Source organism: Delphinus delphis, chromosome 1, assembly GCF_949987515.2.
Source record: "Delphinus delphis chromosome 1, mDelDel1.2, whole genome shotgun sequence".
Lineage (NCBI taxonomy): Eukaryota > Metazoa > Chordata > Mammalia > Artiodactyla > Delphinidae > Delphinus > Delphinus delphis.
In genome coordinates this window covers 81,786,227-81,804,937 of record NC_082683.1, presented here as the reverse complement: position 1 = coordinate 81,804,937, position 18,711 = coordinate 81,786,227, and the positions used below count along the sequence as shown (strand labels likewise).

At 36.3% G+C, this 18,711-nt stretch overlaps 1 protein-coding gene across 3 annotated transcripts in view; it reads right to left on the bottom strand.

Moving 5' to 3' along the window:
* Positions 1-5,528: 5,528 nt before the first annotated feature.
* The window catches only part of FNBP1L (formin binding protein 1 like), a 120,086-nt gene continuing 106,903 nt past the window's right edge, over positions 5,529-18,711 (bottom strand). For 2 of the 3 annotated variants that reach the window (XM_060025885.1, XM_060025866.1), the window contains 5 exons: positions 16,175-16,284; positions 14,586-14,718; positions 13,251-13,345; positions 10,732-10,880; positions 5,529-9,319 (listed from right to left, as the gene is read on the bottom strand). In XM_060025885.1, the coding sequence (XP_059881868.1) occupies positions 9,141-9,319; positions 10,732-10,880; positions 13,251-13,345; positions 14,586-14,718; positions 16,175-16,284 (666 nt within the window). In that variant the 3' untranslated portion in view covers positions 5,529-9,140. The remainder of the gene's footprint in view (positions 9,320-10,731; positions 10,881-13,250; positions 13,346-14,585; positions 14,719-16,174; positions 16,285-18,711) is intronic. The other variant, XM_060025876.1, reaches the window with a different exon arrangement.

The following is an 18,711-nucleotide window of genomic DNA, read 5'->3' as shown; positions in this document are numbered from 1 at the left end:
CAATGCACTCAATGCATTTGAGTGCTCAATGCAATCCCACTCAAAATTCAATACGACTTTTCAAGCTAACTTGATAAGCTTTTCCTAAAACTCTAATGGCAAGGAAGTCAAGACCATCCTGGGAAAATAAGACGGGGGGAGGGGGGAATCTGTTCTACCAAATATAAAAGCGCATGATTAAGTTACAGTAATCAAGAAACTATCATTAGAAATTTGACATATGACAGGAGTAACATTGCCCATCAGTGGAGGAAAGGATGATTTTTTAAAATAAATAATTCTTGAACTGGTTAAGCAAATGAAGGCGGGGGGCGGGGATGTTCCTTACTTTATATCATACACCGAAATAAAATCTAGATGAATTAAGATCCCACATGTGAAAGGCAAAACCATAACACTTTTAGAAAAAAATACAGAATATCTTTTTTACTTTGAATGAAGAATTTCTTAAACTAGATAGGAAAGCATTAAATATGAAAGATTGATCAATCTACATTAAAATGAACTTCTATTCATCAAAAGATATCATAGATAAATTGAAAGAACTGAAAGATGGTATCAGCAACACATAAAAATAACAAAGTATTAGTATGGTAGGCAGCCTCCAAGATGGCCCCAGATGTTCCCTGCCACCTGATGTTGACATCCTTGTGTTGTATACCAGGGTTGGTTTGCATCACCAAGTACATAGAAGTAATGGTATTCACATCTGAGATTAGGTTATAAAAGGCTGCAGATTCCACCCTGAGTTTTTCTCTCTTGGATCACTCACTGAAGGAAGCAAGATGCCACACTGTGAACATCCCTATGAAGAGGTCCACAGGGCCTGCCAACAATCATGTGAATGATCCTGGAAGTGGACTCTCCAGTCTGAGTCAAAGCTTTGAGATGATTGCAATCCTGGCCAACACCTTGACTGCAACCTCCTGAGAAACTGAGCCAGAGTCACCAGCTATGTTACACAGCAAGAGATAACTAATACTATTAGCATCTTTAATACATAAAGAACTCCCATGAACATATACGGAAAGACACCAACCAAAGAATAAAATGGGCAAAAGATATAAACAGGCTTTTCACAGAAGAGGAAACACAAATGGTAAATATGACAAGATGTTCAACTTCATCAATAGTCAGGAAAAAGCAAATTAAGATTATAATGAAATGCTATTTTACATCCATTGAACTGTAAAAAAAAAAAGAAAAAAAAATTTTAAAGTCTTACTCCTAAATTGTTGGTCAGGATATGGAGAATAAATAACCCTTATACACAACTTGTAGTTATATAAAAATGTTATAATCACTTTAAGGGGAAAATGCGGCATTACCGTTTTAAATTTAAGATAACCATAACCCATAACTTAGCAATTCCTCTCCTAGGTATAGATCTTAGAGAAACTCTTGTATCAGTAAACATGCACATGGATGTGCATAAGAGCATTGTTCACACTAGCAAAATTCAGGAAATAGCCCAAATGCCCATCAACAGGAGAATGGATAAATTCTGTATATGTATATAATGGAATACTATACACAGTAAAATGAACTATGCGTAAACATGGATAAACCTTAGAATACTGTTGAGTGAAAAAAGCAACTCTCAGAAGACACCATGCAATATGCAAAATATTTAACAAGTGGGATATTAATAATACATAAATCATGAATTAATGTACAAATCAATGTGCAAATCAACAAAATAATCCCCTTTATTCTTTAAACTACATAACACTGTTTATCAAGTGATGAAAGTGGCACAATTCATCAATCACTAATAACTTCCAAATAATTTGATTAAATAGTTGAGCTGGTATAATTTTTTGCTCGACATGGCTGCCATCAGCTGAACAATGCCTCCATGATTTAACACAGGGCTGCAAACTCTTCCAATGACTTCCCCCTTTCAGTTGCTAGTTATTAACTTACTAATGTATTGTCTGGCACCTGGAGAGAGAGGACATGCAGCTGATCCTCATCTCATCTCATTGGACAGAATAGTACCATCTGGATGCAGGCTGTATGCCAAGAGACAGTGGCAGGAGCACCCCGCTAGAGGAAAGAGAGTAGAGAATGTGAGCAAGAGGGAGCAAGTTGGGTGTGGACTGATGATCCTGATTGCCAGAACCGGGAGCTTGTGTTTTATGTCTGTCTCATTCCACACCCAAGACTGTGTCCCCCACATTGGCCGACTAAGAAATAAGCAATGGCTGGTTGGTGCCAGTCATGATTTAGGACAAAGGCAGAAGGAGAAAGCGGGGAGAATAAAAATAAACTGAGCCAGTCTACTGGGGCTTCTGCAGGCCCTGAGACCAAGCAGTTTGGTCTGCCCAGGCAAGTGAGAGTAAAGTTGAACTTTTAGAGGTTAAGAGAGTGGACACTGTGATACTCCTGTCTGAGACCAGCCAGGGGAGCAGCAGTTGTGCTCTCACTTAGCATACTCTTCTGGGTATTAAACAAAGGCTGGTAGTTTCCCTCTCCTCATACCTCTTCAATGAACAAGGCAGGCTACCCTCCACCACAAAATAAGCTGCCAAATAAAACAAAATGTTAAAAAAAAAAAAATCTAAAGGGCCATTACTGCACCACAAGGGGCTATGTCCCCAAACACCAGTGTCTACCCACACTCCCTTCCAGTCTCCCCAGCTGCTACCAGAGCTTCAATGTGTCTCCTCCCCTTGAGCAAGATGAGGCATTTCTTTGGAGGAAGAACAGAGGAGGTCTGCCTCAGCTTAGTTGTCCAGGGCTTACAAAGGGCTTACGAAACCAAGGGTTTATGAAACCAAGAAGATTCCCCAACACCTGAAATAATAGTATATCTACAGTAAGCCCTTCGACTTTGTCCCCAGTGCTCAAACCAGAAATGCATCAGTGTCATGTGTGATTTCTGAGATAAACCACATGTAGTGAAACTTATACGATTAACTAGTTTTACTACTTTTCAGAATTATTTTTTACCCACCAGTAAGGAAATATTTCTACAGCATTAACTGTGGCTATATCAGTGTGCACTGGCTGAATATGAGCCCTGCTCATAACAGAGTATAAAACCATCTTTACAGAGCTCAAAAACATGGAAAGCTCATCAGGTTTAGAAAAAAATATACATGTGATAAAAATGAAGAAAAAACAATAACCATGAAACTCAGGATAATGGTTATCTTTGAAGGAGATGGAGAGGATAATTTTCTATTTCTTGAGTTGACAGATTTATGTTTATTTTACAATGGTTCATAATATACATATGTTTTCTACAAGAAGTTCTCCTCAGAGGTGACATTTCGGGTCTACCAAATCAGCTTGTTGCAAGCTCCTACTCTCTACAACAATGCTCTCACAATCTTATAAAAATGAGTATGAAATCTTGTCAATTACTGAAATTGTGCTGAAATCAGGACAATTACGTCTGTAGAATTTCCCATTTGTATCTAAAGAAAGGAATGAGGCTAACTAGACATGACTTACTCTTAGGACCTAGGTCAGTTTCCCATTACATTTTCTCTTAAATGCTGACAAAATTATCTAGCACTTTTAAGAGTTGTCAAACTTCCCAGAACTTACTCTTCAAAATCTATATTTTCCAATGGGCAGAAGGCCTAAATAGACATTTCTCCAAAGACATACAGGTGGCCAACAGGCACATGAAAAGATGCTCAGCATCACTAATTATTAAATGCAAATCAAAACTACAATGAGGTACCACCTCACACCCATCAAAACAGCCATAATTTTTTTTAAAAAATCTACAAATAACAAATGCTGGAGAGGGTGTGGAGAAAAGGGAACCCTCCTACGTTGTTGGTGGGAACGTAAATTGATGCAGCCACTATGGAGAATAGTATGGCAGTCCCTCAACAAACTAAAAATAGAGTTGCCATATGATCCAGCAATCTCACTTCTGGGCATATATCCAGATAAAACTATAATTCAAAAAGATACATGCAACCCTATGTTCATAGCAGCACTATTCACAACAGCCAAGACATGGAAGCAACCTAAATGTCCATCGACAGAGGAATAAAGAAGATGTACGTCTATACAAATGGAATAATACCCAGTCATAAAAAACTGAAATAATGCCATTTGCAGCAACATGGATGGACCTAGAGATTATCATACTAAGTGAAGTCAGAAAGAGAAAGACAAATACCATATATCACTTACATGTGGAATCTAAAATATGACACAAATGAACTTATCTATGAAACAGACTCAGAGAAACAGAGAACAGACTTGTGTTGCCAAAGGAAGAGGGGGGTGAAGGAAGGATGGACTGGGAGTTTGGGATTAGCAGATGCAAACTTACAGAATGGATAAACAACAGGGTCCTACTGCATAGCACAGGGAACTATATTCAATATCCTGTGATAAACCATAATGGAAAAGAATTTTTAAAAGAATGTATATATATATATGTATAACTGAATCACTGTGCTGTACAGCAGAAATTAATGCAACATTGTAAATCAATCATATTACCATAAAACAAATTTTTTTTTAAATGTGTATTTTCCCATCCCCCTATCTTTTGGCATCTCTTATATTTTCCATAGTTTCTTAGATTACAGACAGTGACTATACTCAGGAATATATTTGATCCCAGGTATATGAGCTCATTGAAATAGGCTTGGTGGGTTTTTTTAGTATTTTTTTCACCTGCACTAATACCTTCTTCACAAAGAAAACCTATTCTTTTCAACAAGTCTGAAGATCCTTTTCCTTTTACTGTTTCCTTAATACTGTTATGAGGATGTTATCTTTTTCTACCAAGTATGATTTGACTTCCCTGATCTTGGTTCAGACAGTAAAAGTCCTTTCCATTGTTGAGTTTTTTGGTTGACACTGTTTTCCTGCTGTTTTGTTTTGTGTGTCCCTACTTCCAAGCTTGGCGTGGATCTCTAAATTTTCATCTCAACAGTTGCAACCTTTCATTGTTCAGAATAAAACCCTAAGTTTTACCCTCTTTTAGGGTTTCTAGAAGTTACTAGTCATAGTTTCAGATTTGCTCTTTTAAAAAGGTTAATCTTCTGAAACTAAGACTTCCTAAAATCACTGATGTGACACTAATTGTGGCAAATATTCTCTTTCCATGTTTTGAAATGCGATGAAGACACAGGTGCTCTCTCTGACCGATCAGGAACTCAAGCAGAAGCACGGGAAATGCTGACTAGATCAATCTATGTAGTATAGGGAAAGTTCCTATGGATGCAGAGGCTAAGATGGTGTAAAAGCAAAGTCTGTGTAACATAGCTACTGTAGAACAAAGATTAAAATATACAAATTATTACCTTAACTTAAATTCACTGTAAAGAAAGTTAACTTTTTTTCCCTTTAAGAAAGCTTGAGAGAAACTAAAACTAGAATAAAATTTTCAAAACTGCTTTACAAAAATTGTTGCCCAACACAGATGCTTCCATTTGTGGAACCTGGTCATCTACTTTGTATTACCTGGAACTTAGCATATTCAAGAACAAAACCATTATATCTCTTTAGTTCACACAGCAGTAAGAGATAATACTATACACCTTAACTGACCATGAAAAGATTATTTTATTCCATGAAAATATTCTCAACAGAGAACACTATCTTAAACAAAGCATTTACATTAAGAAATCAACATGTGCACAAAAAGAGTAAAAATTACTGAAAAAATTAAAGACTTCTTTTGGACAATTCACATATTCAAATTTAAGAATGATTTAAACTGTGCAAGTACAAATGTCTTTCCTATTGTAATAACCCATACACAGGTTGCACTATTCCACGTGAGGGAACTTGCCTCCTACGGAAGCAAATCCTGCTTTAAGAAAAACAAACAGTAGCTTGAAAAGAACAGTTAGTCCTCGCAAGAAAGCCTTAAACTTTGCCCTCTGTGGCTGTTGCCAAAAAGCACAAGCACCTCAGGCTTTGTGCAGAAGACAAACACAGCCAGCTCAGGTTTCCTCTTCATTGCTAACCTTTAAAATAAAAATAGCACTGGATCTGAAAACTACTTTATGTAGTCTGTCAGTACTGAATAATGTCACTTTATATAAATAACCCTGTAACGAGATTTAAAATCTAAAACTTCATAGTTTACTAGCCTTAAAGGTAATACACTATCATGTCAGCTGTGTAATGGGAGTACTTGATCTTACGAAGGCATCGACTTTCACACAATTGTCATTCAGCTTTAGTATAACTGGTAGTACGATTCAAATAACACTGGGAAAAATTATTAAAGCAGTCACACAGTTTCTAAAATATCGCTTGAAATCCAACAATACACAGACCATTTCACGTTCTTTCTTCCTTCAAAACAGTAAAGAACCAAATTAATGAAGCTTCCATGTTACAAATATCCCCCCACCCCCACCCACCTCCCCATTATATGTCACTAAGAAATTAGTTAAGATACAAGTCATTAACAGAATCACAAATGCGAGGGAGGACAACATGAGCAACATGAGCGTAGGGGCACTGATGACAATTATATTTACAAGTATAAACATACAGAAACTCCCATTTTACAAGGAAAAGTGCACATAGATCATTACAAAGTTTCACTAAATTGTATGTGGTTCAAATAAAATCATCACCTGGAAACAGACTATCATTGTAATAATTAAGTGAGAAAACAGTAACCCCAAATTAGAAGACAATGGGAGGGAGGGCCATAAAACTTCTCATAAAAACACTAAGTAAAATGGACTCAGACATGTCTTTAGTTTGATGCGTAAATTTGAAGATGCACCAACAAACATGGTAGAGCTCTAAAAGCCACCTACCGAGGTTGTATCGGCAGCTATAGCAGCACTGCCGAGTTAATGGAGGTCGCACTGAGCTGACACATAAAGCCCTTTGTGGGATACTGTAGTGGTAGTGTTGGCAATCAGCAGATTTAGGCACTCTAGTTTAAGGCAGCGTTTGAATGGAAGCAGCTGACTTCTGACAACAGTCCTTTGTCTTGAGGTGGTGAGTATCTTCTGTGTTTATTATGCCAGGATTTCAGTGCTGACTATAGATTCTTCCCAGACTGAGGTGCTGAAGATGTATCATGTTTCAAAGAGTTCTTTCAACTGGGCTGTAGGCTAGAGCAGAGATGTTTTTTCTTCTGATCATAAATACTTCAGGTTCACAAACTGCTTCTTCATAATGCCAAAACTGGAATGTTTTGCAGTGGGGAAGTTATAGCAGCGTACACAAATACTAGGATGGAAACATTAGTGCTGGAGATGTTTGACAAAGTGATTTGCACTACAAATGTAAAACAAAACAAAGGCTTTGACAAGAACAAGGGATTATAAAGACATGCCTGAAAAATCTAAACCCGATCACTCTAGACATGCAACAGGATGTTAAGCAAGCACAGAGGTGACGCAGGCAGACACTGACAAATGGCAAGGATTCTAACAGACAATGGGTCTAAAAGCCAATTAAACAGAGCTGCGATGGACAGTCCTGTTGGAACAGTCAAAAATGGCAAGGATTCTAACAGACAATGGGTCTAAAAGCCAATTAAAAGAGCTGCAATGGACAGTCCTGTTGGGACAGTCAGATATGACAAACTTAAGGACAGCTCTGCATTCTTTCTGATTTGGATATCAGTAAAATAAATGGAAAAAAAAAAGGTTAGCCATTGTTGGCTTTTTTCCTTTATGTGAATAACTGTAATTGACAAGTTTAAGGGTTGGTATTACAATGATTTTTTAAAACAATGTACGGAAATGCTAATGAAGTTAGTAAAAAAATAATCATGTCTGCATGCACTCATGCAACTTGCTTCTCTCACTCTCTCTGAGCCTGACAACTCTAATACCCTCCCCCCAAAAGCAGCTGCATGTAACCTCCTTCAACATCTTGCCCATTTCCTCAGAAACCCTCTTCAGGAACCTGCAGTCCAGGAGGAAAAAGAAAAGAACAATTACTGAAGACCTTTAGTAAGACCAAAAGGAGTGTTCAGTTTAAAGTGTCCATCCCAAATGTCTCTAAAATCATTTTATAGTCAGCTATTAAAAACACCAAAACATGTTGGAACATGAGCAAAATTAAGGACCAGTCTCTTAATTGCTTCCTCACTTTACTCCCCTACACAACTAGCACTGCACATGTCTTGATTATACAGTGTTTCCAACAAATGCTTATTAAAATTGGAAAAAAAACTCCTAATAATTGACGATTCAGCTAAAATGAGGAAATGCCTTCAGTGATGACAGAGATATATTCCTCCAACCCAGTTAGTGAAAAAAGTCATTTTTTCTTTCAAGCAAAATTTGCCAGTACTTCTCCTCCATGCAAGATTTCCTCTTAGTTTATTTAGAATCCACTTTCCTATGTACAATTGCTAAATGCTAGTATCACTAAAGTGGTATTTCTCAAAAGACATTTAAAGATGAAAAATACAAGCATTAATTTACAAGAAAGCTTGTACATTATTGAAAATTACTAGAAAACCTGAAAATATCCTTGGGTCTCAAAAGAAAGCCATTTTATTCACTTAAAGAGCAAGACCAGGCCCGTTTATTTTGCACGTCTCTTGATTAGCCTACTACTAAAACAGATTATGTGTTAGGTGCCTGTTTTCTTCCTTTAGGAAACTGAAGTTGAGAATAAGGACAAAAATGAAAATGATTACATTTGTATTTTATCCAATTAGCCAACTATTATTACATTTTTCCTAGAAACTGTAGCTACAATTTCAAACCCCTAGACCAAACCCCTCTTTTGGGCATCAGCTTTTTATAGCAAGCATTTCAGATCAGTTTTACTTGAGTTCACTACAGTCACTGTGTTTCCTGAAGCAAAGTGTAGAGGGGTAGGGAGCTTTCTATCCCTACCCCTCTACAGGATGGATTCCTGCCCAGTAGATTAAATTTTATGATTTATAAGGCAGAAAAACACAAATCCTTCACACAGACTTAAGCAGGACATAAAGCAAAAGGCATCAATTAAGCTTCACACCAATATCACTCAAATGGTAAAGCGTCACGAGAACAGTTTCTTGTAATAGTCACATCTCTAAGATCGAGCCTACACTCAGCTCACACAGTGAACAATAAATCTTGGATGCCCTTTCAGTTTTCTTATGTTTTCCCACCCATTGACTGTGTTTTCATTTTGTTATCGTTCCTATGTCATACATGTTACAAAGCTGCCGGGTTAGTTTAGATGTAAGTTACTGCACCTTTACTGTTTTTCTCTAGAGTTACATCTATGTATGATGTGGGAACGTAGCCTTCTTCACCATTCTGTCTCCGAGCTCTTGTCCATCCATCACCCTTGTCCTCCTCAATAATGTATAGAACTTCACCTTCTTTCATTGCCAGAGTACCTTCATTATGTCCTAAATGAGCACAAGCATAATTTAAGTATAGCAATAATTTTGAATAAAAGTTACAAATACAACAAAAAACAACGTGGAACCCTACTAGATTTCAATGTAATAGAACTATGAGCCCACTGACTCTCATTACCAACACCTCTATGATGCTTTGTAGTTTACCCAACAGTTTCATATACTTACCTCATTTGAACTGCACAATAACCCGTGAGGCTGGCATTAACAGCAGCACCATGTAACAGATGAAGTATCTGAGCTACAACAACACTGTATGATTTGACAGGGTATGCTAACTCCTATTTCACTACTCCAACTCCTTCCCCAAATTTGAGTGGCACTGTTATCTAGAAAATTCATGAAGTTCAAAATAGTAACAAGACAGTGAGAGGGTTGGAAGAAAGAAGGAAAGAATATAATTTGAGGAGAGAGCAGAGAAAAATACAGGTCCAACTCTGGTGATGGTAGAAGCAGAATGATCATAGCCACAAACTTCCTTCAAAACTTCATCAGCCTCAGGCCTCTCTTTCTTCCCAATCCCTCAACCATTCCCAACCTGCTTAGCAGTAACAGTTTTCACAAATGAATATTTATTTAACATACACTAAATCCTTCCCTTACTCTCTGTAGCTAATTATAGCAAGATCTTATTTAATACTATTTTCTCAGAATGAGCAGCAACTAAAAACTACTCAATTTAAAAACCAAAACAATGGATGGGTAGGGAAGGGCCTTAAATTCATACACCATTTTATAACATCTTCTTTGTAAGGGTGTTACTCTGCTCCTCTGTGAAATGAAGAAAACGATTTTTCAAAGTCCAAGAGAGGGAAGGGTAACTAAAAACCTGTAAGAGAGGGCCACAATGCCTTCCTTCCCTTATAGAGTCTCTCCTCCAACTATCACAGGGGGAAGGATGGCATAGTCAGAAGCTACCACGTTTCCTCCTTCCCTCACCTGAAAATATGGCCTACAGGGTCAGCATATGGTGGTGGCACTCAGCTATGCCATTTGCCTAGTACCTGCCGCTCAACGTTAGCAAGTTACAAGGAAGAGCCTGAAGTGATATTTACCAGCCTTCCACTTTCTGGGTTGAGCTACATGCTCAAGCGGCTTCAACTTTGATGAGTACATCAAAGTTGGGAAATTCTGTATCAACCAAAGTTGATAATTAAATAATAATCTTTATTAGGATGCTGATAACATAGGTAATTTTCTTTCAACGTCATGTACGGAAGAAAAATCTCTATACCTGCAATGTAGTTAAAACAAAAATATTCACACTAATGAACTGGGATTATAATTTTCTGGTACTTATAGTTTTCTTATTTAGCTATAAGGACACTACAGTGCATGACTCTGTATGTAGACTTTAAGGAACCAATCTTATCAATTACAGTGTATTAAGAAAATCATACCATCGAAAGGGTAGATAGCTTTGCAGTGTCCAATAGCAGGCAAGGGATCGTCATCTTCAAACTCATCATCAAACTCACTGTGGTGACCATGCTGTTGGGGTGGCCCACGGACTTCTTGGTTTGCATCATCAGTATAGCTTCCCTCAGGGCTATGAAACAAAATTATCTCTAATCAAGTACATGGGAACTTTTTATATTACCTACAAGTTGATCTCCTCAGGATCAATTCAGAGAATCAAATAACCATGACACAGTTCCAAATTAAGTCTTCATTTTCTTAAATGTTGAAATGTGTGTGTGTGTGTGTGTGTGTGTGTGGCTTCTAATTCAAAATGCTTTTGTTGAATTTCCTGAAATTAAAAATTAAAAGATTACAATGTTCTAGGCACATAACATGTATTCAGTAAGTATGTCTCATTATCACTGGGTCCAGAGATAAAATGGAAAAATGTCATGGACATTTGGTTTTTATCATCCTGGATTCATCACCCCCTCTTTTTTCAAGAAAACCCTAAAATTGCTTAGGGGACCCACCCAGACCCATGTTCAGTTCACAGGCTTCAGGTAGAGTTGCTCTGTCCTGGTTCCAGAGGGTCCATCTTAGCACAGAACTTGTATGACCAGAGTGAATAGTTCACTAGTAGGCATGTAACCCAGTAAGATATGAGAGATACACAAAGACTTTTGCTTGGGACTGTTCAGAGAAGCTCCCTTCCTTTTCCACTGGACGTGAACCTGGAGAAATATGAGCTTAAGAGCTTTGGAAGATCACCATGTAGAGCCTTTAAATGAAGCCAACACAGTGTAAGGCAAAACTGGAAGGTGGAGAGAAACGGAGTACTGAAGATATCATCTGAGTTCCTAGATCAAGCTCTCCCTGAAGTCAGCCAATAAAATCCCTTTTCAGTTTAAGCCAGTATGGGTAGAGTATTCATCCTGTCACTGAAAACCAAAAGACTCCTAGTAAAATTAATTTCCAATTAATCATGTTAAGAGGAAAGTTAGTAACTAAGAAAATCCCAGAAAGCAGGTAATCCAAAGGCATTTTTTCTGTAAATTTTTACTTCAAAAAGAGGAAAAAATGTTGATTTTGCTAAAGAATCAAATGACTGAATAATATTTTCATAATTTGCATGATGAGATTTAGCAGTACTTTCAGTATACCTGGAAGCCAAGTTCTTAACAACACAAACCAGAGGGACTAGATTATTTTAATCTAGGGTTTACCTAATAACAAAAACCAGTGTATTTGTGACTATCTCTTGATATATTAAGGATATATACTTTCAAAAAGTGATAATGGAGAGGAAGAGAAGGAGAAATTAACATTTGTCAAGCACATACTAGCACAGGTATTTTACTAGTAGGTGCTTTATGTACGCTATTTCAGTGGTCCCCAACCTTTTTGGCACCAGGGACCGGTTTCGTGGAAGACAATTTATCCAGGGACCGGGGCGGGGGTGGGGGGACGGGATGGTTCAGGCGGTAATGAGAGTGATGGGGGTGGCAGATGAAGCGTCACTCACCAGCCCACCCGCCGCTCACCTCCTGCTGTGCGCCACCCCTGCAGTTGGGGACCCCTACATTATTTCATTCATTACTAATAACCCTGTATGACAGGTATTTTAATCTTTATTTTATATTTTAGGAAACTGAGACTCAGGGAGCATTAAAAATGAACTGCTAAATGTGGAGGGGAGGGATAAATCAGGATCTTGGGATTAACACACACACACTACTATATATAAGACAGATAACCAACAAAGACCCACTATGTAGCACAGAGGACTCCACTCAATATTCTGTGATAACCTATATGAGAAAAAAATCTGAGAATGAATATATGTATATGTATAACTGAATCACTTTGCTGTATACCTGAAACACACTGTAAATCAACTATAATCCAATAAAATTTTTAAAAAAATGAATTTGCTCAATTACAATGTAATTAGGTAGTAAACCAATATTTGATACTAGATCTCTCAAATTGTTCTCTAAGGTGAATCCAAATTTGTTGGATTTTATTATGAGGGGGAAAAAAAACATTTACCCAAAGGGAGAAAATGTCACAAATGGTATGAAAACATGGAAATTTAGTAAAATGCCTTTTGGAAGCTCTGATCCAATTTAACAATATGAATTTTTTTCCTTCACAAAACTTTGAGTAATTTGACAGTTAAATTTTTCTTTGGCATAAGCTACCCAACTCCATCTAAACCTAAAGGCAATCTTCCCAGGCCTGGGGAGCCTATGCCTCTAGACCACAGCTCCCAGAATTTTCCAAGTTCCTACCTCTCTGTTTGTAGACGCATTACAAACTAGAACTGAGCAGCAATATGAAATCTCATACTTCACCTGTAGCTATTATAAAGAAACAGAAAATTATTTAGGTTCAAAGATTGAGTTATTAAAAGCCAAACTTGTAGGAAAAAAGAGAACTGTATGAAGTTTAGGACAAAACAGTGAGAAAAGTTTGGGGTAAAAGGAGGAAATACAAATAAAATGCAAAAAATAACCTTTCTCGTCCCTGTGTTACAAGGTGATTTATGTCACTGCTATGTCTTCTGTCTCCTCTTCCACCTGTTTTGCCTTCAACTTCAGACAGCCAAGCCTTAGGGAAAAAACAAAACTAAGCTCAATAAATATATATATACATATTTTAATTTATTTACTTTTTGTTTTATTTTCTATTTTTGGCTGTGTTGGGTCTTCGTTGCTGCACGTGGGCTTTCTCTAGTTGCAGCGAGTGGGGGCTACTCTTCGTTGTGGTGTGCGGGCTTCTCATTGCGGTGGCTTCTCTTGTTGCGGAGCACAGGCTCTAGGCACGTGGGCTTCAGTACTTGTGGCTCACGGGCTCTAGAGCGCAGCCTCAGTAGTTGTGGCACACGGGCTTAGCTGCTCTGAGGCATGTGGGATCTTCCCGGACCAGGGCTCGAACCTGTGTCCCCCACATTGGCAAGCGGATTCTTAACCTCTGCACCACCAAGGAAGCCCAATGTATGTATTTTAAAGCTCATAAAATATTTTACATTTAAAATGTGCTTTGGGTCTTTATAATTATGTAATTCTTAGAGAAGGGAAACCTTTATTTCAATTTGGTCAATGATCAACTTGATAGCTGATTAAAAACATAGTACGTTTAGTTTTACATAAAGTTTTAAATAAGGAAAAAAACTTCAACGAGGGATTAATTCTCAAGATTATGATACCTGAACTTCCCTGGTGGCGCAGTGGTTAAGAAGCTGCCTGCCAATGCAGGGGACACAGGTTTGATCCCTGGTCCATGAAGAGCCCACATGCCACACAGCAACTAAGCCCATGCACCACAACTACTGAGCCTGCACTCTAGAGCCCATGAGCCACAACTACTGAGCCTGTGCACCACAACTACTGAAGTCCATGTGCCCTAGAACCTGCACGTTGCAACTACTGAGCCAACGCGCTGCAATTACTGAAGCCTACGTGCTCTAGGGCCCGCACGCTGCAACTACTGAGCCCGCATGCTGTAACTACTGAAGTCTGCGCCTACAGCCCGTGCTTCGCAGAAAGAGAAGCCACCGCAATGAGAAGCCTATGCACGGCAACAAAGAGTAGCCCCCATGTACCACAACTAGAGAAAGCCCTCGCGCAGCAACAAAGACGCAACTCAGCCAACAGAAAAAAAAAAGAAAGATTATGATACCTTACTTTTAGATTATGGTACCTTACTTTTAGATCATAATGATACCTTACTTTTAGATCATAAACTCTAAAATAAAATATTTGAAGATAATTCTAGCAAAACCCAATCTATCATAATGAAGTTTATAAAAATGAACTTATCTTAGACAACTGCTAAATAACAAATCTACCTCATTCTTGTGGATTTCCATTCGCAGGCGGTCAATGTTATTCATGGTCTCTGCTAATTTAGGCTGCAAACTCCCTGGGTCCCCCATTTGTGGATTTTTCTCATATACATCTTTCATTTTGTTGAGTGCTTCTCTGAAAATGAGCAGGAAGACATAAAATTAAACATTTACTTTACATGTTCCCAGATAAAAGAGTTTCATTTGATTCTGGGGACTCACATGCAGCCTAATCGTAAAAGTCGTATCTCTTTAACTTTAATCAAACATTACCTGATTGAAGATAATCTGCACAAAGCTGATCATGTATATAGTTAGTAATTTATGGAGGCAGTCTTTTAAAACATTTAGAATTAAAAAAAAATGATTTCATTTCTCATTTCTTGCTTCCTAAATGAGATTATATATATTTAATCAAGGACTGAAAGAATATTCCTCAATATTGTTAAACTCATCATGTCCCAAATCAAACTCATCATATTCTCATCCAGGCACATTATTCCACTGGTGTTCCTTATCTTAGTTCACAGCATCATCAACCTCCCACTCATCTATACCATCTTTAACTTGCCCCTCTCCCTCTAAATTCAAGTCATTCATCCTCTTCACTTCTCTAATCATATCACTATTACCATATCACTATTATATCACTATATATGCCTCAATTAGCTCTCCTTGGCTCTAACATCTGACATTACTAACACTCCTTAATATTCTTTTCTTTCTTGATTTCCTGGAGGTTACATTTTCTTTTCCCTTCCCTTCACCTCTGTCCCATTATTTCCCTCACTGATTCCTTCTCTTCTGTTTATCCTTTAAATGTGTTACATAAAATGACAGAAATTTCTTCTCATCTCATCCTACAGTTCTCCTTTTTAAGGTTGATCTCTTAATGCTTTGTTTTTTCCAGTTTTATTGAGACAAAATTGACTATTTTAATATCACCTATCTTCAGATCATTCTCAAGTATGAATCTCTTCAATCACTCATGTCAGAGTTTAAGCTCCAATTTTATCTTCAGTGTAAAAGCAGGTAGTAAGTTACCAATCCACTGTAATAACCCTTTATTCATCATATATAAATCTCTATATTCATTAAAACAAAACTGAACTAAAAGAAACTTTTAATAAAATTGAAAAAAAATTAAAGCTACGAATGAATCTGAAGCTGTAAGTAATCAAACACTGTTTTCCAACATTCTTGCAGCAAACAAAATAATTATAACCTCAGATTTCTATTGAGCTCAATTTATATACTAAAGCAAAATAAAAATTTATCAAAATATAACAGGTAGTTAGTGTTGGTGAAACTACCCTTGATAATCATCAAACTATTTTGAAAATTTATGGAAGGCATAAATATATACTATTAGCATCCAATAAGTAACCTGCAACCTAAGAAACTCTAACATTTCATTTTAAAAATATGACAGAGCACAATTTTCCAAAGTTTAGGACTGTATTTTTCCCTCAAAAGATATTTCAGTTAGGATGTATAATTTTTAAGCCTCTTATACATCACATTTAAACATATCATTCAAAGTAGACTCTGAAAGGAATAATGATGGCAGACAGAACTTAATGGGAAAATACTTTTGGTCTGATTCTTTTTGTAGTTCTCTGTTAAGTTCATCGATGCGCTGCTGTAGTTTTTTACGTCTCTGTTCTGGTGGCAGATGACTGAAATCTTCTAGTGCTGGGCCCTGAAAAGAGAATCTAAATCATTATAAAAGATATATTCATGAAATTTTATTTCTAAAATATACTCACTATAAAGTAAGAATATATATCAATTTTAAGTTTAATTTCAAATTAGCCCCAAACACCTCCTTTTAAGAAAAAGAAATCTACATAGATACGTATGTGTATGTTAATTAAAACAATCGTATTGAAGAAAGAGCTCAGATGCCAGTCACTTTTTAAAAAATCATGAAATAGAATAGGTAAAAATATCAGCAGATACAGATAATTGGTAATTACCAGTATAACATTATATTCAGGTCTCGGCAGAGTTAAAATAAATACAGATGAACCTTCTTACAGCAATAACAATGAAATGGAAACACGTAACATTTCTCACTTATACAAAGTATTTTTTATATAACATACTGCACCACATTCCCAAATCAAATCTATTGCCGTGATACTCGGGATATTACAAATGTTCAGACTGAAAATATGAAAAGTTTATATAACTGAGTTAAACAACTTACCTCATAAAGGCAATATAACTAATGAAAAATATTTTAGTATTACACTGTCTTTAATGATTGTATTTATTAAACCATTCATTAGAACCGAAACATACTTGATCATTAAAAAATAAAAGGTAGAACTATCCACCAAGTGAAATGTAAGTAGAAACTACATTCCAATAAGGAATTTATTTTCAATTATCCTTTGTACAACCAAATAGCATACCTCAGTTGTTCTTGAAATAAAGATATAATCCAAAGAAAGATAAAATCCTTATTTAGGAAGGATGCTTAATGTCTAAACATTTTTTAATGTTTTGATATTCAAGAAACTATATCATTTAAGAAACAGTTCTAGTATTTAGATGTAACTTCTGATTCAAATGATGTCTTTCTCCTCTTAAATGTTAATCATGTCATTGTTACCATAGTTATCTTATTAGAGAGTATACAACCAGACCAATGTTAGCAACTATTGATTCCATTTAACATGAGCCCATATTTATGTAAGATTTTACATACTCAAAAATTGCTGACAACTATTATTCTTCATTTTTCTCTTTAAAATGGGGATTTTAAGAATATGCAATTCAATTTAAGTGTTGCTGAAGTGAGCTCCCACAACAAATGCATCCTTGCTCCTTGAACCACTGACTCCTATAACACATCTAAATAGCTTTATTTCACCATCTATAAGAGTGCTTCCCTTGCTTTTAAAAAAGATAAAACTCACTTTTCAGGTAAGCCATGATCAAATGTAACATTTAATTCATAAGACAATTTTCTGCAAATGGCCTAAACATTATGGACATTCAACAAGCCTGTCTAAAAAAAAAAAAAAGGAGGACATCTTTTCTAAGTGGCTTTTGTATTTTAATCTACCAGTCACCAGAAATAAAAATCTGTCAATCACCCAAATCTGACCTAAATAAACAAATGGCAAAATTTCCTATAAGGTGCCTTTAAATTTAGTGGTCAATTATCAATGTAAGTTGTCAGATTTAATCTAATTTGGGGTACAGGTATATAATAGTTTGAAAACTATTATATTGTGCCAAAAGTAAAACTTTCTTATTTATATTTTTAAATTTAATGAAATGAAAAAACACATTTCAATATTGTTTTTTTGATAGTATTGTAATAAACTCACAATTACCTATAAGTAAATCCTCCAGATTTCCACTTATCATTAATCGAACTTGTTCTCAAATTTATTAACAGCAGATAGCTAGGTACTTGCATTTTTAATATCCCATTTTGACATTATAACATATTCCTTTATAGAATATGAGAACCAAACTCACTCTATTTCCTATGGCTGTAAAGGAGACTCTGAGACATTTAAAAACCTCTCCTACTACATGGGAATTCATAAAAGGCCAAACTGCAATAGTCTGAAAAAGACTCATTTGTTTTCCAAAAATGAGAAACTACATAGGCACCCAATAATTTTTACATTAGGTCTTCACAATGCAGTTCCATTAATTTGTTTGAAACATATGTATAAAGGAACATCACACACATGCACAAGCACACATGCGCACACACACACGATATTTAAGTTATTTGTGCTTTTATTCCCATTCATTAGTAGACAAGAAGAAAGCACTGACTCTCTAATGAAACGAGCAAGAAATCTTTCTTTCTTACATTTTGGAAAATCTAATGATTCTTGTGATAAACTACAAATCAAACTTATATGATCTTTTTAAAGAGTGTTAAGAAAAATCATTTTTGTTTAATTTTTCTTTTGTAAAAACATAAACTTTTGTTCTACCATGTAACTTTTAAAATGACGTTTAACTATAATTTCATTCTCTGTAACATGACAAAGACTCCACCCAATAACATTTAAGAACTTAATGAGTTACAGTTAACCACATTATTATTAAATTTTATGACATCAGAGGTACTGGCATGTGTTGGACTATGGAT